General features: G+C 41.6%; 2 protein-coding genes and 1 non-coding gene across 5 annotated transcripts in view; all 3 read right to left on the bottom strand.

The window, feature by feature from the left end:
• The window catches only part of LOC122539437, a 74,460-nt gene extending 59,706 nt beyond the window's left edge, over positions 1-14,754 (bottom strand). For all 3 annotated transcript variants that reach the window (XM_043674276.1, XM_043674278.1, XM_043674277.1), the window contains exons 1-3: positions 14,047-14,754; positions 7,740-7,825; positions 794-1,076 (exon numbers count right to left, since the gene is read on the bottom strand). In XM_043674276.1, the coding sequence (XP_043530211.1) occupies positions 794-1,076; positions 7,740-7,825; positions 14,047-14,136 (459 nt within the window). In that variant the 5' untranslated portion in view covers positions 14,137-14,754. The remainder of the gene's footprint in view (positions 1-793; positions 1,077-7,739; positions 7,826-14,046) is intronic.
• LOC122539602 lies at positions 5,562-5,680 on the bottom strand. The gene has a single exon (XR_006309127.1). It is a non-coding gene; the product is annotated as a 5S ribosomal RNA (ribosomal RNA).
• A 7,675-nt stretch (positions 14,755-22,429) lies between the features above and the next one.
• On the bottom strand, positions 22,430-23,050 carry LOC122539435 (exosome complex component RRP40-like). Its single transcript, XM_043674275.1, has 2 exons — positions 22,861-23,050; positions 22,430-22,786 (listed from the first exon to the last, which is right to left on the bottom strand). The coding sequence occupies exons 1-2, from the start codon at positions 22,965-22,967 to the stop codon at positions 22,579-22,581; spliced, it is 315 nt and encodes a 104-aa protein (XP_043530210.1). The 5' UTR covers positions 22,968-23,050; the 3' UTR covers positions 22,430-22,578.

The following is a 23,050-nucleotide window of genomic DNA, read 5'->3' as shown; positions in this document are numbered from 1 at the left end:
TAGGACCTTACCATTAAGTGTATAAGTCCTGATAAGATTTGCTTTCCCAAAATGCAGCACCTCGCATTTATCTGAATTAAACTCCATCTGCCAGTTCTCAGCCCATTGGCCCATCTGGTCAAGATCCTGTTGTAATCTGAGGTCACCCTCTTCGCTGTCCACTACACCTCCAATTTTGGTGTCATCTGCAAACTTACTAACTGTACCTCTTATGCTCGCAACCAAATCATTTATGTAAATGACAAAAAGTAGAGGACCCAGCACCGATCCTTGTGGCACTCCACTGGTCACAGGCCTACAGTCTGAAAAACAAAACTCTTTGGATTCTCCTTAATTCTATTTGCCAAAGCTATCTCATGTCCCCTTTTTGCCCTCCTGATTTCCCTCTTAAGTATACTCCTACTGCCTTTATACTCTTCTAAGGATAAACGATCTATATTCAATCTTTGTGCCTCTTATTGAATCATGCAGATGCTGGGGAACGTAGCTTTTTCCATGACAATGTCTTTGCTAATCAATCAGCATGCTTTCCTACATAAGTTGTGAATGCTTGAAATTTGGCATTCTTGCATTTGTCCAGATGGGTACAAGATGAGATGCTTCAGCCACATGTCTCTCTTATCACCAATTCTCTAGTTCTGTACTACCAAACCACAATTAATTAACATTTCAAATGATATTCAACCTTCAATCTTCTGTTACCATCCTCTTCATGCATGCTGCTCCAAAATGAATCAATATTCTGAATGTTATTAACTGAGCGTAGAGTTAAATGATGGCAAATTTACTGTACCTTTTGTTTTAAGATCATCTTGTCAATTATAGCGCTGTGATTGATCACTTCCATATTTTTCTTGCTCATTTGTTCACGCTGTTCTTTTAAGGCACAGCAAGCTGTTTTAAGACTGTCAGAAAGAGCACATCTCCTACTTTCAGACTCCAATAAATTTAACTGCAGATCCCTCTCCAACTGAATTCCGTACTGATCTGTAGCACAGTTATTCTCACCAATGGCACTGGAAGATGTCCCTTTGCCCATACTGTAAATTTCAGAACTAGATCTGCTACTGCAGGAACTGAAATGAGAAAGATATTTAATGACATTCTTTACATACTATTTCAAGGACTGTATTATGTACACAAGTAAAAATATAACCCGAAACTCAGAGTCATAGAGTTGTACAGCATGAAAACAGATCGATTGTTCCAACTGTATGAAGGAATGAGGGTCAGAGTGCTGACCAGATATCTGAAATTAATCTCATCCTATTTGACAGCATTTGCCCCCTATCTGCCTAAACTCTCCTGTTCATGTCCCCATCCAGATGCCTTTTCAATGGTGTAATTGTACCAGCCTCACCATTTCTTCTGGCAGCTCATTCCATACACACACTGCCATCTGTGTAAAGGTGAGGGTTGGGGTAGATTCCAGTTTGCACATCTGTGGTTCTCAGAGGCATCCAGACATGTTAAATTACATTGGCCTCAGGCTGGCCTGATGTTTGCTAGTGGAATGTCCAGAGTAAGAATTAGACCTGGTAGTATACAGCTGCCAGAGTTCTTTGCAAAGGGTAAGGGCCCTTTTGAATATGGTTTGAAGATGCCTTTGGGGGAGACCATTTGCCCTTTGCAAGAGGTGAAGTGATCTTTGGGAGAGGTCAGATCTCCTTTCAGAAAGCTTCTTTGGGATTGTTAAAGGAAACTATACATGTGAATAAAAAAGTGCACAAACCTATTGCAACTGTCAAGTTCACTAGAGTCACCAAGATAGCCATCAACAAAACTGTGAATCTCTAAAAGTACTTTGACCTCCTGCCCTTTAAATATTTGAGAAAACTGTAGTCAGTCTCTTAAAACAAAAAGTGCTTGCTATTTTATTCTATCACTTAAACATTAAGATTATCATTATAGGATTATTGATGCATGGCTGCTTTCATAGCTTTTCATTGTTACAGTGGGGTGCCTTTCAGTTTACAGTTTAATTGGTAACTCCATATGGTTATATACTGTCAAGCAGTACTATAAATTAAAATATCTATTTTTGTAAGGGCTGAAAGGAAATTAAATATATTGAATGTCTTGTTTAATCAGTGAAAAAAAAGTGATTTCATTAATAGTCATAGAAAAACTTTATTTAATCTCAGCATGGATCCAGAGATCTGCCCACGACATATTCTGGGTGAGTTGACAAGGTAGGTGTATGAACAATATCTGGTGACTATGGGAGATGTTGGTTGGAAGAAATTGGCATAGACTCTATGGACTAGTGGGGTCAAGCGGAAATTGTAGGTTATCATAGAGGGTATAAGGGGTTATGAGAATGGGTCAGGTGACATGAAATGACATGTGTTGGCATAGATGGGGCACAGGAATGCATGAGGGAGTAAGGATCAGAGTATCAGTTTTTGTTTTAATCACTTATTCACATTTTCAACAAATTTCTGGTTTATTGAAGATAGCTTTTTGCAAAGCCCAGACATGAACTAATTCTATGGTTCTAAGAACCTAAACTCATTCTGGGGTCAGCTCCATGAATCCCATTCTCGATGACCACCCTGTTCTCCACTTGGAACAACAGTCTGACCTCCCAGGGCAGTTTCCCCCTGATCAGAATCATTCCCACTCTATCCAGCAGCACAAAGTCAGACCTGACTTCCTCCAAGTAACCGCTCCATGACCTTAAAGATTTCTTGGAAAACATGTTTTATTTTTAACTTGGATCTGTCCCAGCTGAGCTTAACAAGACTTGCCAGTTGGAAACCAATCTTGGTCAACATTAATGATCATAAAATAACCTTTTATTAAAGAATGTAACTAAACATGTCAGATATTTTGACATATATATTCAACACATACTGCCAGCAATACTTTCCACTTCAAGCACATGACTACACAGTAATGTCGATGCATCATAGATACTAACTATACTGAGTATGAGGTAGGGAAAGCACAGGCTTTAATGGGTAAGCTATTAAATGTGATAATTAATAATAATTAATGCATGATATTTGTATAATAATTTAAATAAATGCACATTATTCAAAATAAAAACAGGAGCCTAAGCTTTTTGAGCATTTGTCATCAGTTATCAACCTCGTTTATGAATATTGGCTGCTGTTATGTGAGATTGCCTTTGGCATGCAAGCATTGGGCAAGGCTCATTCACACCCTTGTTCTGAACATGTTGTTGCATGTAAGAAGACAGTTGCATTTATATTTCACAGTATCCTATTCATAAAATGTCCTAAAGCATTTCATGTTCAATTGATTAAATTTGAAGCCAGGCAATGACTATCTCTGACAAAAGCCAATCTAACTATATCCCCTTAGTTAGATTCTTTTCCTGAGGTTTCACACACGATGTGCAACTCAGACACACCAACCTCTGCAAACCGTTAAAGTTTATTACGGCCTGTACAAGTGAGGTGACCCCCTTTGACCCTCTTCGCAGGCGTGCGAAGTCGAGTCAAAAGAAGCTCCGAATTAAGAAAACACATCCCCTTTAGACAGGTCAGTTGGTAATGCTCACAGATACTCTGGTCACTCGTCCCCCATAACCACATGTTAATGCAGGTACAATGGTAGAATGAGATTATCCTCAGAGATAATGCAAATTTGTGGATTTGGATCGGCTCAGGCTTGGAGGGCCAGAAAGCCTGTTCCTGGGTGTACACTTTCTTTGTTCTTTGGTCTTTGTTCTAAATGTAAATGCCCTAATCATGGGGAATCATTATGCAAATAATTTCCTGCCTCTGTGATTCCCCAAAACAATGTAGGTATGTGCGATATATCCTAGCTTCAGGGAATGGCTTTGAAAGCATGTCTGAATGGAATGGACTGAATGATTAGTTTAATTTGATAATAGTAGGGGAGTAGTAGCAAATGACTGTCTAAATGGAGTGGGAGTCGCCTGCATTCCTGCGTGAATGTCATCCCCACCCACTTCCAGAATGTTCAGTCAGTGCAGTTTAACCCTTTAATATTACGTTAATGTTCAGAGAGATAGTCTAATTTAATCTTTTAACATTACACCTTGACATTCAATGGCATTGTCATTGCTGAATCTTTCATCTTCAACAGCATGGGATTACCATTAGCCAGAACTGAACTCAACCAGCTATACAAATACTGTGCAACTGAGAAGTTAGAAATTCTTTGGCAAGTAATTCACCTTCTGACTCTGCAAAGCCTTTCCAATACCTATAAGGCATGAAACAGAAGTGCAATGGAATATTCTCTACTTGCAGTTTCAACAACACTTAAGTAGCTCCACATCATTCAGGACCAAGTAACCCACTCCATCATCACCTAGTGCTCCACCTTAAATATTCACTGTCACCATTACAATGCAAGGTAGCAGCAATGTGTACCATCTACAAGATATGCTGCACCAAGGCTCCTTTGGTAGTGCTTCCCAAACGTCAGACCTTTATCACCAAGAAGGAGAGCAGCATATCCATGGAAACACCACCTATGTCCCCATCCTAACTTGGAAATACATTGCTGATCTTTAACTGCTGCTTTGTCACAGAATTTGGAAAACTCTTCTTGAGGAGAATTATGTGTGTAGTTACAGCAGACTGCAATGGTTTCTGAAGGTGGCTCACTACCTTCTCAAATGTAATTATGGAGGGCAACAAATACTGACCTAGCCAACAAAGCCCATATGTCAGGAAGTGATAAAAAGAATTAATTGTTTTGTGCATGTGTGACAGCCAATTTGGAAGATCTCCCAAGCAACAAGCGAATCGCATGGATTTGTTGATAGTGAGGGAAGTTTGAATGAGGGGAAAATGGGGCTCACAACATTGTGTTGCAACAAATGGCAGAGAAATGGACAATAGCTCCTGTTCCACTACTCCATGAGTCACTAAATAAAATAAAATTACCTTTTCCAGTTACCAAGATGATCAATTAAAGACCTTATCTAGATAAGGTTTTAACGAACAATATCTTCTCTCAACAGGCTTCTCAAACAAAGTATTTGGCTTATTATTTGAATGGTTTGCTATTCAATAAAGATGCAATACTCAGTACACACACACACACAGAGTCAGTTGTCTCTGAAATCTAGTTTGTTCAGGAAGTATATTATTAAGATGTTCTTTCAGCCATCCTTTCAAATGAACAAATAGATTTCACCCTTGGAAATGGGAGAGATCAGCTGGACAGCTTGTTCTTAGCAGGCTTCCCTCCAACTAACTAGATAAAATATGCTCCTGTCCAAGTCAGTCACTGTTCCAAGAATATCCCCAGCAGGGATTGAAAGCATTTCAAGTAGTTATTACCATCTATGTGATTTACAGGAAGCCTCTTTAAAAGGATTTCAAAGTCCACAGTGAATGTTTAAGAAACATATGAAGTTAAAAGAGAAAAAGTATAACATAGCAAAGATAAGTGGAAAAACAGAGGACTGGGAAGCTTTTAAAGCCCTCCGTGTCTCGTGCCTGCAGGAGACTGATGCCAGGCACAGCAGCAGCAGCAAAAATAACCTGCCGCTCCATTGCCTGGCACAAGACAAGTGCAGAGGGGTGACTTGAGCAGCCACTGCTGGCGGAAAAAGCCTACTGCACCTGGTATTCCCAGGCGGTCTCCCATCCAAGTACTAACCAGGCCTGAGTCTGCTTAGCTTCCGAGATCAGACGAGATCGGGCGTTTTCAGACTAGTATGGCCGTAGGCGCTGGCCCCTGCCTTTTCTGCCTACTTCAAGGCGTGCTGGCCAGCCACATTTTCTTTCTTGCTCTTTCTCTTTATCCCCTTTGGCTTTTTTTTCTCTTTTCTCTTTGCTCTTCCTCCTCCGTGCGTGCTTCCCTCCCTCCGTCCCTCCCGCTGCCTTTCAGGCCAGCCCTTGCCCACCAGGCTCCTGTAGTCTCCCACATCCCCACACAGGCCAACTGCAAGCCCTCCCCCTGCTTCATAGGGCCGCAGCCTGCATTCTCTCATCCTTCCACACTCCTCCACCCCTCCATTTCGGAATGCCGGGCACTGTCCAGTGGGGTACCGCACGGATCAGTACTGGGACCGCAGCTTTTTACAATCTATCTTCAGGATATACAAGATGGTATTAGCAATAACATTCGCAAATTTCATCAGCTGGGTGGCAGGGTGAAATGTGATGAGGATGTTAGGAGATTACAGGGTGACCTGGACAGGTTAGGTGAGTGCTCAGATGCATGGCAGATGCACTTTCACGTGGATAAATGGATCCTTATCCACTTTGGTGGCAAGAACAGGACGGCAGATTACTACCTAAATGGAATCAATTTAGGTAAATGGGCAGTACAGAGAGATCTGGGTGTTCTTGTACACCAGTCAATGAAGGTAAGCATGCAGGTAGTGAAGAAGGCTAATAGCATGCTGGCCTTCATAACAAGAGGAATTGAGTACAGAAGCAAAGAGGTGCTTGTGCAGCTGTACAGGGCCCTGGTGAGACCACACCTGAAGTATTGTGTGCAGTTCTGGTCTCCAAATTTGAGGAAAGACATTCTGGCTATTGAGGGAGTGCAGCGTAGGTTCACGAGGTCAATTCCTGGAATGGCGGGATTACCTTACACTGAAAGACTGGAGCGACTGGGCTTGTGTACCCTTGAGTTTAGAAGACTGAGAGGGGATCTGATTGAGACATAAGATTATTAAAAAATTGGATACTCTGGAGGCAGGAAACATGTTTCCGCTGATGGGTGAGTGCTGAACCAGAGGACACAGCTTAAAAATACAGGGTAGACCATTTAGGACAGAGATGAGGAGAAACCTCTTCACCCAGAGAATGGTGGCTGTGTGGAATGCTCTGCCCCAGAGGGCAGTGGAGGCCCAGTCTCTGGATTCATTTAAGAAAGAGTTGGATAGAGCTCTCAAAGATAGTGGAATCAAGGGTAATGGAGATAAGGCAGGAACAGGATACTGATTAAGGATGATCAGCCATAATCATATTGAATAGTTGTGCAGGCTCGAAGGGCAGAATGACCTACTCCTGCACCTATTGTCTATTGTCTATTAATGTCTATTGACCTCTTCTGAAGAAATCTTTCCAGATATTTTTACAAATCTTGAAATAAATCTACCTTTTGCAAAACTCTTCAAAATGCAGTCCTTCCATGGAATGTTAGATATGAAGTATCTTCTCAGTAACTAGTATAATTTCCTGCTCTCTTTTCAAATGGTAGCCCAGGATCTCATGTGTACCTGATTAAGCGTGGATCTGAAAACCCCTTCAATGTACGGTCAGCAAGTTGCTCTAAAATCCATTCAGAGCTTCTCTTAATGAATTATGCTGAAATGTCCTGAGAATTTTATTTGCATGCCTCAGAAGGTATAAGCAGCTGGCTTACCATGGTCCAGCTTCCAACTAGGCAACAATATAAATGTTTCTGATTAATTATCTGAAGTTTTTGCATTTAAACAGTTCATTCTGCAGACAGCCATTGTACTGTTGACTCCACTTTGTTGAGTCCTTGTTGTCATGATGGCTTGAGTTAATAGTTCTCTGTTGATGAATATTTTCTGTGACCTGGGGTGGAAGTGTGAGTGTGTTGACAGTGTCAACCCCTTACTAATATGAGCAATGCAAGACATAAATGAACAATTTGCAGATAAAAAGTATTTTGTTTTGTCAGTGTAGCCCTTTTTTATATCACACTTAAATCTATTTACTCTCATAGTAACTTCTCTTGATTTACCATCTTACATTAAATCGATAACTTGAATATTTAAAAAGTGAATTATTTCTATCATTTGATACCTTAAAATTCCACTGTCCGTGTCCAATGTTTTATTCAGTCTGGTTTGAGAATATCTTGGAGAACAGCAGGAAGTTGGCCTTGATGTCTGTTAGAATTTTAAAAATATATTTGGTGAATGACAATTTTAATAAAGCAAATACTGCACATTTCAAAGTTAATATATTGGAAATGTAACAAGGCAGTACAGCACTTGAAACTGATCCACAACAAAATTGCAGATAAAACATGATGGGGTTAAAGCGAATAACCTTTGAAAACTGAACTGGAGATGACAATGCTTGATTAACCCCACACTCTGCAATACAGGCAGATTGCCAACGACACACTGCTGCACATGTCAATGATTTTGCCAAGCAGCCAACCATGCCATTGGTTGACTGAGCACCTGAGCAGAGGCTCAATTGTTAGTGTTCGATCAATTGTGTTTAATTTTTATTCAGGTGGGGCGGTGTTAATTGAAGTTTTACTTAAATAGATATAAAGAGCCATTCCTTGAAACTGGGGTCATGGAGTTCAAAGGTGGTTAACTGCAAAGTTTACTCTGTGAATAAATATAAGGCTGAGTAAAGTTTGGATTTAGTTTAGGGTGTAGATTTGCTCGCTGAGCTGTAGGTTTGATATCCAGACATTTCATTACCTGGCTAGGTAACATCATCAGTGGCGACCTCCAAGTGAAGCGAAGCTGTTGTCTCCTGCTTTCTATTTATATGTTTGTTCTGAATGGGGTTCCTGGGGTTTGTGGTGATGTCATTTCCTGTTCGTTTTCTGAGAGGGTGATAGATGGTATCTAGATCTATGTGTTTGTTTATGGCGTTGTGGTTGGAGTGCCAGGCCTCTAGGAATTCTCTGGCATGTCTTTGCTTAGCCTGTCCCAGGGTAGATGTGTTGTCCCAGTCGAATTGGTGGTTTTTTTCATCCGTGTGTAGGGCTACGAGGGAGAGGGGGTCATGTCTTTTTGTGGCTAGCTGGGGTTCGTGTATCCTGGTGGCTAACTTTCTTCCTGTTTGTCCTACGTAGTGTTTGTGGCAGTCCTTGCATGGAATTTTGTAGATGACGTTCGTTTTGTCCATGGGTTGTCTTTTAAGTTTGTTAGTTTTTGTTTGAGAGTGTTGGTGGGTTTGTGTGCTATTAGGATTCCGAGGGGTCTTAGTAGTCTGGCTGTCATTTCTGAAACTTCTTTGATGTATGGTAAGGTGGTTAGGGTTTCTGGCTGTGTTTGGTCTGCTTGTTGTGGTTTGTTCTTGAGGAATCTGCGGACTGTATTTTTTGAGTATCCGTTCATCTTGAATACGTTGTATAGGTGGTTCTCCTCTGTTTTCCGAAGTTCGTCTGTGATGCAGTGTGAGGTGGCTCATTGAAATACTGTTCTGATACAGCTTCGTTTGTGTGTGTTAGGATGGTTGCTGGTGTAGCTAAGTATTTGGTCAGTGTTTGTTGGTTTTCTGTATACGCAGGTTTGTAGTTCTCCGTTGTCCGTTCTTTCGACTGTGACATCCAGGAATGCGAGTTTGTTGTCGATTTCTTCCTCCTTGGTGAACATTATGCCTGTGAGGGTATTGTTGATGATGTTAAATGTCTCTTCTATCTTGTTTCATTTTGTGATGACAAAGGTGTCATCTACGTAGCGGACCCAGATTTTTGGTTTGATAGATTTAGTATTAATGGCAGTAGTCATGTCCTGAGGATTTGGATACAGTGCCATGAGAAGTTCAATGACATTACAGGAATTGTCAAGATCAGTGAATGCACCTTCCAGTACTATCTCTTATTAGTGCACTAGTCAAGACAATACTCAAAGCATCACACCCTCATCACTCACCTACCAACAACAATCTCTCTCAACCAGGCCTTATACCGATCATTCACCTCGCCATCAAACACATAGCACGCTGCAAGCCTCAATACCCACACCTTTCAGCTTGTACACACTGCTTTCAGCTTTGACAGCCACATCAGCCAGATTGCAGCAGACTTACACTTCCCTCTCTTTTGCAATACCAAATGATGTAGATCCAGAGACAGCAGGAACTAACCTAAGAGGATACTGGTGCACCTGCAGATTCTAACCCCCATGGAGGTGGTGATACTGGTCATTACTGGAATTTCCATTACTGAGGCTGCAGTCAGTGGCAGAGTCGAAAACATCACATTTCCTGGATTTGCACACCAACTACTCCATCTCATATCTCAATTCCTCCTCACCAAACACTTTTCTGATCCTGGATGTAAGTTTGCTCGCTGAAATGGAAGGTTTGTTTTCATGTTCCGTCAGCATGCTAGGTAACATCATCAGTGAGCATCCGGTGAAGCACTGGTGTTATGTCCTGCTTTCTATTTATGTGTTTAGGTTCCTTGGGTTGGTGATGCCATTTCCTGTGCTGGTGATAATTTCCTGTTCTTTTTCTCACAGGGTGGTAGATGGGGTCCAAATTGAAACTTCCAGCTCAGCAAGCAAAATTACATCCAGAGCGGCACGGTGGCACAGTGGTTAGCACTGCTGCCTCACAGGGCCAGAGACCCGGGTTCAATTCCCGCCTCAGGCGACTGACTGTGTGGAGTTTGCACGTTCTCCCCGTGTCTGCGTGGGTTTCCTCCCACCATCCAAAGATGTGCAGGGTCAGGTGAATTGGCCATACTAAATTGCCTGTAGTGTTAGGTAAGGGGTAAATGTAGAGGTATGGGTGGGTTTCGCTTCGGCGGGTCGGTGTGGACTTGTTGGGCCGAAGGGCCTGTTTCCACACTGTAATCTAATCTAATTTAAAAATCTAAACCTCAACCTGAGCTACATATCTTCTCAAAACTCACTAACTCTTCTGATTTACAAGCTGCAGGTGGTATAAGAACGAACCTCTTACTTTGACCCAACCCCTCTGCCACACCCCCACAACATGACCCTGTGCCTTTCCCCATTAAGACACCCAAGAAGTACAACATGATCAAGATATTTCCCTAGATTGTACCCTCACAGCAACCAGTTCATGTACTACATGCATTATAGTCCAAAAGGATAATGTGGAGGTAGAAACAAAAATAGAAATTGCTGGGAAAGGCCTAGCAGCATCTGTGGAGAGAAATTAGAGTTCACATTTCAGGTTGAGTAACACTTCCTCAGAACCACCAACATGCCTCCATCACTCTGCCAGTGGTCTTGCTCTGAAGGTCCAGACCGCCGTCCCCTGCTGAGCTGGAGCATGTTGGGAGTCATATTCCAGACCCAAAGCTGCTCCATGGAGATTTACATTGGGAATCAGCAGCCCATTCACCAGGCTCGATGCAGCCATTGAGGTCCCATTTCATTCAGGAACACGGACTGGAAAAGGCAGCCTGAGGCCAGGCACGAATGGAACATTCAACATTGACTCACTTGTTTTCTACATGCAATATGGCATGATTTCAATCATTAATTTGACTTGGAATGTTTATTTTCTGGTGGCATTATAGCCAAGAATTCATTGTGATGCTCAGTCAGGGAAGGAAGGGAAGGTATGGAGCTGTTAGTGAATGGGAATAAGGCTGGTGGATCTTCATAGATGGTCCAGCCAGAGACAGTCAGTCCATAATGTCTCCTCTTTCCTCTTCTTTCTCCTTCAGTTCATGTTCCACCCTGTCCACCTGCTCTCAATCCTCCACACATCAGGTGTTTGTAAAAAATATTCCTTTGTGATGTTAAGAATTATGTGCTCACTGGTTTGTTGTATATTATACACTGTACTTAGCTCCAGGCAATGAAACGAACTGCAAGAGTGTCACAAGTTTATTTACACAGCTTTAAAATATCTCAGCAATCACAGGATTTCCAAATATACACTCAACTCCAATTTCTCAGGTCTTTCTGGAAGCTTCTGTTTACTTTACCTCTCAGAAGGCTTAATCAATCAAGCACGGTGAACAGCAATGAGACAACAGAGAAACACAATCAAATATAGCTCAACTAAACCAAATCATTGATACAACGGCAGGCCAATATCAATACAGCCATTCAATTTGTGGGGTATTGCAGGGCTTCTCCAGAGGAGGCCAGGGAGTAACTGTTTCACCGTGCTAATGGTCTGTTCTATCACATGCTTTGTGGAAAGCATGAGAAATCAGAAGCCAGGGCCCAGCATATTGTAAGCCCTTTTCTAAACTGCTGATGACATCCTTCCTGCTGTTCTTGCCTATTCCTCTGTGTGAGGTTAAAGAAGACATGGATTAGAATGCTGAGTTCCAAGATGATACTGCTAGCATCAAATCAACGATGCACACTGACTGATACCACGACTTTCCCACTCTTAGTTCTGATGGACATATTTACAAATGTGTGAATGGCTTCATCAATGCCGTGTCTAGAACAATTCACCCCCTAGGTGTACACATTTTGGAATTCTAAAGGCAGCCCACAAGGATCAAGCAATCTTAGTGGTGTGGATTTTCTCTTGCATAAAATCAGCTTCCACTTGGTGCCAAGCTAAGATGATCTCCAGCCATTTAGCAAGAGTGACATAATCAACCAGGGTAAGCAGTCACATCAGAGTATTCTCACTGACTGCAAACCATGAAGCACATTGCTCTTAAAGTTTGATATTTGTATTAAAAATTTATAGAGAATGAAAGAAATGAGAGACACACAGTGAGATAAAGTGGAAGCTGAAGTACTGTAAACATTAAGAGTTTTTTAAAATTATGGAACAATTTGATATCCATAAAATCAATTTCCATGCATCATTGAAGTTGCGCGGCAGGAATCTTATTCAACAAGATGCAGGTCTGGAATGATTGTTCCAGCTTGATAATTATATCATAGGGCAAGTTCTCATCAGCTCAGTCATTTTTACTTGACTGCAACAAGGAGAGGGGGATCTTCAACTGCACACTCTACGATGAACCATTGAATCCTTGACAGTGGCTTCTGGATTTCCATGATTGCCTGTACATCTACAGTTTAGGGGTATTTAGCAGGGGAAGCATGGACAGTTCTGCCAAAATTACTACCACAAAATCCAGGCCAATATTTCTTCCATTAAAACAAAGAAGTGACTGCAATAACCCAAATTTCTATGTTATCTGATCCAACGTTTTTAAATTTTATAAAACAATACGCAGTTTACAAAACAGTTAACATTAACAGCTGTATACAGAGAAACAGCAATTTTACAAGGGAGAGGAATGGCAAAGCCAGCCCCAAACTCTACTGTTAAACCAGTTTTCAGGGAAATGAGGACAAACCTCAAATCCCAGTTTCAGTTATACAAAACAGTAAGTACATAAAAGACAGTCCAATTATATTAAAAAAGTACATATAATACCGACCTCCAGCAACCCAGCAGGCACCACTCTGCCCCCTACCTTCCAACCACTCTAAGGCAGCCCGCCCCTATGCCCCTCCTGGCTTACCTGATCCAGTTAAATTAACTAAAAGCTATAAATGTAACCTTTACAATAATTAGTGGCTATAATGCACAATGTATTAATATTCTAATTAGATAGCTTGCATTTCTTATTGAAAAGAGTGAAAACATGTTACAATAAGCAAAAATCCACTTTCAATAAGCAATAAATCCCTGGCTTCCTCTCTGTAATGAGACAACAGCAGGACAGTGATGTTGAACTTGTACAAGACACTTGGTAAACAGCCGCTGGAGTGCTGTGTACAGATGTGGATGCCACATTATAGGAAAACTCTGAATGCGTTGGAGAGAGTGCAGAAGCAATTTACACCAGTGGTTCCAGGAATGAGAACTTAATCACGAGCTAGCTGGACAGAGTAGGTAGGGAGAAGTTGTAAAAGATAAAGCAAAAAGGAAAGAACGAGAGGCTCTAGATTTAAAGTGATGTACAAACAAGGGCTGTTAGGGGGTAAAATCACACAGTTTGTTGCAAGGGTCAGGAATACACTGCCTGAGATTATGATGGAGGCAGGTTCAATTGAGGCATTCAAGGGATATTTGGATAGAAATAGTGCACAAGGAATGTGGAGAAAATGCAAGACATTGGCATTAGGTAACAGAACTGACTTAGGTCCAACCGGCTGAATGGCCTCCTACAGCGCTGTAACGATTCTGTGATTCTATAGGATTCTCTTTTGCATTTGAGTTTCTCTAATGGACACCATAGCAACAATGACACAAGATCTAAAGTTCTTTTTCATTCCTCAAAACGCGAGATTTTTCTCAAATTGTGTAATTTCCTCCAGCTCCCTCTCCCTGTTCTGGCTCCGAGCCCGGAGCACGAGGCGCTGTTATGGAAACGGCTTGACAACAGTTCCAGTCCTGAACTCTTTACAGCCGTGCAATGAAAGAACCGAAATCCATGAAGGACAGGACTCACCGGCTGATAATGTCGACATTGTTCGCTCCCCCTGAACAAACCTTGATCAAGGGCTCCGGGTTCCATGTTTCCTTCTGGGGCTACGCGCATAGGGGTAGTGCTCCAAACAGACAGAGCCTGCTGGTGAACTCTCTCCTCCTCTGCAGCACAATGTTGCTCTGAGCTTGAACTCTGCCATTCCCGACTGCCAGCCTCTCAGCTCCTCCCATTGCGAGATCTACAACAGGGGACGTTGAGAAGCAGAGAGAATAAGAACTCCTTTTCTGCACGTTATCAGTGCATTTGCAAAGGAGAATACTGGAAATCTGAAATTAAAAAGACAAAAAAACTGCAAAAATAAAAGGACCAGTTTTTGTTTTAAATCGCTCATGTGATGTGGGCTGTTACAGTCCCTAAGGTATACATACACTCCAACAGGGTGTTGTTATGGAGAGACCTCTGGGATTTTGATCAGATGTTCGAAGGGACAGTGACATGGTTCCATCTCAGATGGTCTGTGATTTGGAAAGAAATTTGAAGGCAGTAGTGTTTCCCGGACATGCACTGACTTTGTCCTTGTAAGTCATAAAGCTATAGGGAGAGGCTCGATAAGCTGGGGCTATTTTCCCTCGAGTTTTGGAGGCTGAGGGGTGACCTTACCGAAGTTTAGATAATCATGTGAGTCATGGTAGGCTGAATAGTTAAGGTCTTTTCCCCAGGGCAGGGGATTCTGAAATTAGAGGCATAGGTTTAAGGTGAGAGGGGAAAGATTTAATGGGCAACTTTTTCGCACAAAGGGTGACGCGTGTGTGGAATAAACTGCCAGAGGAAGTGGTGGAGGCTGGTACAATTACACCGTTTAAAAGGCATCTGGATGGGTAAATGAATAGGAAGAGTTTAGAGAGATTTGGGCCAAATGCTGGCAATTGGATTTACTTAGGATATCTGGGCATGGACATATCTTAGACATGGACCATGGTGGCTCAATGGTTAGCACTGCTGCCTCACAGCACCAGGGATCCAGGTTCAATTCCAACCTTGGGCGAGTGCCGTTTGTGCGGAGACTGCACATTCTCCCTGTGTCTGCGTGGGTTTCCTCTGGGTGCTCTGGTTTCCTCCCACAATCCAAAGATGTGCAGGTTAGGTGATTGGCTATGCTAGATTGCCCATGGTGTTTGGGGATGTGTAGGTTTGGTGCATTAGTCAGGGGTAAATACAGAGGGGAATGGATCTGGGTGAGTTACTGTTTGGAGGGTGAGTGTGGATTTATTGGGCCGAATGGCCTGTTTCCACACTGTAGGGATTTTTTAAAATAAAAAGTTGGACCGAAGAGTCTGTTTCTGTGCTGTATATCTCCATGATTCTAATAGAGGTGGTGGGTTTGGAAGGTGCTGTTGAAGGAATGCAACAGTGATGTATCTTGTCGATGGTGCACACTGCTGCGACTGTGGTGACAATCATCCATATGGAGAGCGAAATAAATGTTTTAAATCTGAGACGTTTCATTCTACTCACTTCAAAACTGTAACTGCAGAGGGTTAGCACAGAATGATAACCTGAATAGGCCCTGTGTTGTCACCATTCTCAGATTCTAGTTAAACAAAAGCAGAATACTACTGATATTGCAAACCTGGACTAAAAGCAACAGGTTATCCAAGATCTCAGCAGGCCAGGTAGCTACAATGGTGATAGAAACGTCTCTAAAACTTTCAACTATGCCCTAGTTTTAGCTTTTAAGCTGTCTGAGGTTGTTAAAAATTCAATGTAATTGAGGTTAACTCTTAGTTAAGACCATTAGATACAGAAGCAGAAGTAGGCCAATCAGCCCAGTCATTTCCACCATTCTGTGATTCCATGGCTGATCTAATAATCCACTCCCCTGCCTTCACCCATGGCTAACCTGAATTTCTTTTCTTCCCTTTTCGGTTGAAGGTCCAAATTCCTTTTGACTGATTATTCTGATTCTTCTTGATGAAACTTGTTCTTTATGGTGATGTGAAAAATATGCATCAGTCACAAAAATAGCCAAACACAACTGAATAACTCAATATGAACTTAAATGGGAGCAGGACACATAACCATCTGAATCTGCTCTGCAGTTTATTTTTTAATGGACCTGCTTCAGTGTGCTATGATCCACCCCAGAGCGCATGGGACTTGAAGCTAGGCCTTCTGGCTTAAAGGTAGGAACACTACCACATCACCACAAGAGCCCCTGTTTGCTGTCACAGCTGATGTTTGATTTCAACACTTTTCATTAGATTAGATTACTTACAGTGTGGAAACAGGCCCTTCGGCCCAACAAGTCCACACCGACTCCTCAATTCCTGCAGAATCCAAAAATCTTATAACCTCAGTCTTGAAGAGACTAAGCACTTGAACTTGCATGGGCTGGAGAATTCCAAGACCTCATAACCTCCCGAAGGAAGATGATATCTAGTTCAAATGAGAAATGGCAAACCATGCAGTAATGATTAACTCTAGGAGTCCAAAACTCTCTCCCTACCAAGGTATGGTTCAGTGATCATCAAGGCCAATGATCCTGGAGAAGTGAGCAAAATGAGTTTCTCTATGTCTTATATAGAAATGATACAGTACTTCAGAATTCAGACCATCAGGTTAGATTTTTAGTAGGTCTGGGCAGTTGGGTATTTGTCCCTGCTGTCTTCAAGTCTTCCCCTTGCTAGTTACAGGGTCTTATTTTGGGATCAGCATGGACTTTGGATCTAGAATTAATACATTTTAAATTTTATTTTTAAAAGATGGTGTTAAAGATATTTTTTACCCATACCCATGTCCCCAGCAATCTGAATGTTGGATCAATCATACAAGACCAAGCCAATACGATAGTCTTCACATGGGCTTAATTTTGAGAGATGTGGATTCCTTGCACCTCCAACTCAAATTGGCTAAGACCCCACATCTGAGTAAGTAGGCTGTCTTACAAGCATTTCATGCTCGATGGGATGTTAATTGGCACAGGGCAAGATGTTCACTACCCCCAAATCGAGGAGGGAATCTGCCTTTGAGAGTTGTTGACTCATCAGATTACCCAGCAGATCAGTAGTCCCAGTAGCACCATGTTCATGTGATAAATACTAAAGGAACTGCAGATGAGAAACAAAATCAAACATTGCTGGAAAAACTCAGTCACTGAAGCTGCCAGGGCACCTGAGCTTTTCCAACTTCTGTTTTTCTGTTCATGTGGCAGCCATTATTGAGACAACCGGGAAACATCTAAGAGGAGAAGATAACAGATGTTTTATTTTTTAAACGTCATTCATAGGCTGTAGACACCACAAACTGGACCAACATTCATTGCCCTTCCGTAGTTACCATTGAGAATGTTATGGGGAGCTGCTTTCTTGAACTGCTGCAGTCCATTCAGGATAGGTATCCCACAATGCCATCCAGGAGGGAAGTCCAGGATTTTGACCCATTGACAGTAAAATTCCAAGTCAGGAGGGTAAATGGCTTTGAAGGGAACTTGCAAGGGGTGGCACTCCCCATATATCTACTGCTATGTCCTTCCAGATGGTAGCAATCGTGGAGTCTTAATGAATTTCTTCAGTGCATCTTTTTGATGGTACACTATTAAGCATTGTTGGTGAAAGAGCTACATGTTTCTGGATGTGGTGCCAATCAAGCGGGCTACTTTGTTCTGCATGCTGTCAAGCTTCTTGACTGTTGTTGAAGCTGTACGCATCCAGATAAATGAATATTCCATTACACTCCTGACTTGTGCCTTGCAGATGGTGAACTTTGGGAAGTCAGAAAGTGACTCACTACTAAATTCAGGCTTGGAGGCCCATAAGGCTTGTTCCTGTGCTGTCTTGTTCTTTGTTCTAATCTTACTGTCTGACCGGTGGGGGGAGGGGAAATGAGGACTCCTCCATCGCCAGACCATAGCAACACAAAGGTTGGAGGAAGAACGCCTCATCTTCCGCCTAGGAACCCTCCAACCACAAGGGATGAACTCCGATTTCTCCAGTTTCCTCATTCCTGAAGAAGCGCTCATGCCCGAAACGTCGATTCTCCCGCTCCTTGGATGCTGCCTGACCTGCTGTGCTTTTCCAGCAATACATTTTCAACTGGAGATTATCATTACCTAGCACTTGAGTGGTACACATTTTTGCCAGCCCAAACCTGGATATTGCCCAACTGGACTGAAGATAACTCGGGGATATTTGCAGACCACAGGGAGAGAGTTTGAGGGAATGGAAGACCAGGTATGGGGGGGTAGATTTTCATAGGAGTTTCCTCCAATAGGTACATCAGGGGGGCCCTGGTGTTAAAACTCCAGAGGGGACCTCATGTATGATTTCAAAAGCAGTCCCCACTGCGAGGAGCCTTGAAATAACACTTGGCAGCTCTGTAACCCCTGCAGTTCCAGTCAGTTAGTCCTACCTTGCTGAAGTACCTAATTAAATCCACGGTCATGTGTATCAACAAGTAATGTGATGGACGTGAGAATTATGTGCAGGGGAAATGATCAGGGTGGGGCATTATCTTCCAACTGAAAATTAGATTCTTTATCCTTGCTCAGCCCTAGCCAGATGAAGCTGCTGGTGTTCCAGTATTGGCTACCCCAACCACAGTGATGAGACACTTAAATGGCCATTCGTTAGCTACTCCCAGGCTTCAATAGGCCCAAAAATCAGACAAACCACCTGACACCTCCCCCTGTACTCCCTCCCCATCGAGGTTTGGTAGGCAGAGAGTTAGGCAGCAGGATTTTACGTGACCCCACCTTTAAACCTGTCAGCAAAGAAGCAGAAAAACCAATCCAGAGATTCATTTTTTTTCCACACAGAAACACTAAGAAAATATGCTCACCAGTAATAGGGGAATTATACAAATAAACTATGGAGACTCCATTTGCCCCTAATCTTAATAGGACATTAATTTTCCAATTTAAATTGATGTCCATATGATACTCTGAAATGATATGACAGGACAGTATCAAAATAAAAATTGCTGGAAAAGCTCAGCAGGTCTGACAGCATCTGTGGAGAGAAATCAGAATTAGTGACTGAGTCAGTCAACATTTTTTGGAACTAAGAGTACAAATTTGTGTTTCTGGTCTTTCCCCAATCATTGAAACTGCAATTAGCTGCAAATTAAAAAACAAAATTTGAGAGATGGGACTGTCACTGGTTGGACCAACATATCTCACCCATCTCTAATTACCCAGAGGATACTTAAGATTCAATCACATTGCTATGGATCTGGACTCACATTTATGCCAGACCAAGTAAAGATAACAGATTTCTCACCTTAGAGGTCATTAGTGATCCATATGTCATTTTTTAAATAATTGAGGGCTGCCATTCAACTGGCTTTTTACTCCACATGTAGTTAGCACCGTAGCCTCACAGAGCCAGGGACTTGGGTTCGATTCCAGCCTTGGACGACTGTCTGTGTGGAATTTGCACATTCTCCCCGTTTCTGCATGGGTTTCTTCAGGGTGATCTAGTTTGCTCCCACAATCCAAAGATGGGCAGATCGGGTGGATTGGCCATACTAAATTTTCCATAGCGTTAGGTGCATTAGTTAGAGGGAAATTGGTTTGGGTGGGTGACTCTTCAGAATGTTGGTACGTACTTATTGGGCCGAATGGCCTGTTTCCACACTGTAGGGAATCTAATAAAATTATTCACCATTTAACATGGCAGGATTTAAACCCATGCCCCCTGTCCCCAAACATCAGCTTGGTACTTGTAATTATAAGTCCAGTAACATTACTATATTGGCACCAGCTCTTCAGAATTTAAAAGGGCTATGCAAAAGGAAGAATACACAGTGGGGGAGAGGTTCTGTTCTCTTTTTCTGCTGTTGTTAAATACTGTTCCTCCGATAAGCAATATTTTTCTGGGAGTCACAACTCTGTGCAACTTACTTTTCCCAGAGAGCAGCACAGCAAAGGTCATTGAATATTTTCAGGCTGAGCTACAGCTTCCTGATCAGATGGGAGTCAAAGGGTATAGTTGACAGACAGAAAGCAGATTTAAGGCCAAATTGGGCTCAGCTTTGATCTCAAGGAGCCAGATTGGCTGCTCTTGCTCCTAAATCATATCAGCATTTCTTCACAACCCTGAAATGCTACTTTTATTATGGATGTGGTGTTTACTGTATTTGTTTTTCAGATTCCCAGAACTGAGTTGCTTTTAGTCTACTCTTTGAAGCTGATTTCGTAGATGGAGACAATAGTGTAAACACAATTTGCTACAGTTAAAAATTTTAGATTGCACTTATTTCAGCTTTGAGGTAAGCAAGCAGGAACATTCCTCTTGCCTCAGTGAACAGTCCAATAATATGCACTGAAAAGAGGTGCCTAATTATTCCAAATATTGCCAACATGTCCATAAACCCCAAATATAAGGTTTGGGCACCAGGTTTTCTGCAGTCCCAATCTCAACTCCGACATTCCTAGAAGTCCACAAGCAAATTCCTTAGATTTTAAAATTACATTTCAATAAAGTTGGGTGATACCTTGGAAGAGAAACGCACCATTCAAGTACCTCAGATGTCATGAAATGAATGGAAAGACAGCATGGAGCTTAAAGTTAAGGTGCCCATTTAGCAGGAGTCATTAACAAAAACAACAGGCAAACCAGAGAAATTAACTAACATGCATTGAACAAATAAGGTCAAATAATATTGACTAAAGCACGTCTATGTAACAGGTAGAAGTGCTATCAAGTACTTTCCAGTAGTTCTATTGACACTCAAAACTTTAAAACATTGACCATATAGTTCCCACATACTTAAATGCTAAAACGATGTTTTAAAGAACGACTTGTGCCTTCCTGAAGAGCTTTTGTCCGAAACGTCGATTCTTCTGCTCCTCTGATGCTACATGACTTGCTGTGCTTTTCCAGCACCACACTCTCGACCCTTGTAGATGGTGGACAGGCTTCAGAATCAGGTGGTGAATTACTCACCATATTATTCCTAGCCTCCGACCTGTTTATAGCCACTGTATTTATATGGGGAGTCCAGTTGAGTTTCAGCTCAATGATCACTCCAGGATGTCGATCGAGTGCCAGTAAATTCAATGCCAGTGAATCTTTCCTCAGTTAAGGGAATTAAAACTGTCCGCAGTATTCCAGCTGTGGTCTGGCTAGTGTCATGTAGAGTTATATTAAAACCTACTTTTATATTTCATTCCCTCTAAAATAAAGGCCAACATTTAATTTTCTTTCCTTATTAGTTGAACTTCTTTGCTAGCTTTTGGCAATTTTGCACATATACAATTTGTACATGCATGATTTTGCTTTCTACTGGCTCTTGATCACCCTAAAAGTTCATGCCCTCGTCACTGACATCCCTCCCAGTCGGAAGAGTAAATAAAACAATTAAGCCCACCCTCTATTTTGAACACATCTTAAATCTCAGTTTTCATTGTTCCAAGAACAAGGGTATTTTTAACATCTCTGATTTCTGATACCATTCCAGTAAATTTCCTCTACCATTTGTAATGCTTTGACATCCTTCCTAAAGTGGCTGATGACTCCTCAATACAATTGGAAATTGAGAATTAAGGATGAATTAGAGAGAGGAATATAGGAAATAGGCCATTCAGGCTTATAAGCCTATCCCACTAGGAGCGGACGGTTTGAATTAGGAAAGACTAGTTGGGCAGGGACTTTTCTTTCATTGCAGCATAGAAGGGTGACCTTATCAAGTTTATAAAATCATGAGGAGCATAGATAAGGTGAATAGCAAAGGTCTTTTTCCTAGGGAAGGGGAGTCAGAAACTAGGGGGCATATTTTAAGATGAGAGGAGATAGATTTAAAAGGGATCCAAGGGGCAACGTTTTCCATACAGGGTGGTTTGTATATGGAATGAACTGTCAGAGGAAGTTGTAAATGCATGTGCCAATTCAACATGCATGAGAGATTTGGACAGGTACACACAAGAAAGGTTGAGAGGTATGGGCCAAATGCAGACAAGTGCGATTAGTCTAGTTGGGAACTTGGTCAGCATGGACATGTTGGATTGAAGGCTGTCTTTCTGTGCTGCAGGACTCTGACTCTACAGTTGAGGATGGATCTGAAATGCATTTTTTTGATAATCTGCCAATTTTAAACAATGACAAAATTGACCACAGTTGAAAGTAGACAAATTAGTTAAAAAACTCAACTTTCTAATGTTATTTTCAAATTCAGAGATAGTGAGTTAAATTACAGTAAGGCAGCGCATAACTTAATTTATTAAGGAGCTAATAAGGTATTCCCTAATTTTATTTCAAGTTGTATGGAGGTAGATAGTAAAATATTAGATCACTATGCTACAGAAACAAGTCAGGGGAGACCATAAAAAGTTGCATACTTGAAATATTTTGATAAGTTCAATTCTTGCCTGAGCTTAAAATTTAAAAATTACTTGTAGAATTAAAGATATTTTATAACCAAAATATTTATTAGTTATCAAAACGTCAGACAAACTGTTCATGTTATAATCGAAATCATTTTTCTTCCAGTGTTTGTATCTTCAAGGACATTTATCCAAGTTCAAAACACTCATATTGAATTTGATGAGTCTTGGATTTATGGCACATTTTCTGACAGTTTTTTGAAGACATGTCTCCTTTGTTCCGCAGTCATGTTCCCACAGCTTTCCAATACATTAGCCACTAATAACGTATGCTTCAATGTTCTGGCTTTTACCCATATCCGTCCATTCATTCCAACCACTACTTCAAATGGGTACAATTCCCCGAGGTTCTTCATGACGTCACAGTTTGGAGAAAGCAGCCTGAAATTCAAAATGTAATTAAGACAGTTCACTGGCAGTAAAGAGCTCAGAGTCTTGACAAATTTGTGACATACTTGCGTGCAATACTCAGTGAAACTTTAAATAATAATCCATCTGGTCCAATCACTCCCATCCCATTAGATCGGCCACAGCTGTCAATGCAAACCAGTTCTGGTTCCATATCTTTATTGGCCACAACAAACTGTGCAAAAACAAGATCTCCAACCTAGAATAATGTATAAAGGAAAGATTTTAAAAAAAACT

Source organism: Chiloscyllium plagiosum, chromosome 32, assembly GCF_004010195.1.
Source record: "Chiloscyllium plagiosum isolate BGI_BamShark_2017 chromosome 32, ASM401019v2, whole genome shotgun sequence".
In the NCBI taxonomy this organism is placed as follows: domain Eukaryota; kingdom Metazoa; phylum Chordata; class Chondrichthyes; order Orectolobiformes; family Hemiscylliidae; genus Chiloscyllium; species Chiloscyllium plagiosum.
The sequence above is the reverse complement of the archived record's forward strand: the minus strand, read 5'-3'. Positions and strand labels throughout refer to the sequence as shown.

Bases quoted from the DNA above. Each gene is read 5' to 3' on its own strand.
- LOC122539435 (XM_043674275.1), bottom strand. From the start codon at position 22,967: ATGGAACCAGAACTGGTTTGCATTGACAGCTGTGGCCGATCTAATGGG. The intron at 22,787-22,860 runs GTATGTCACAAA...TTTGAATTTCAG, and splicing joins TCACTGAGTATTGCACGCAA to GCTGCTTTCTCCAAACTGTG.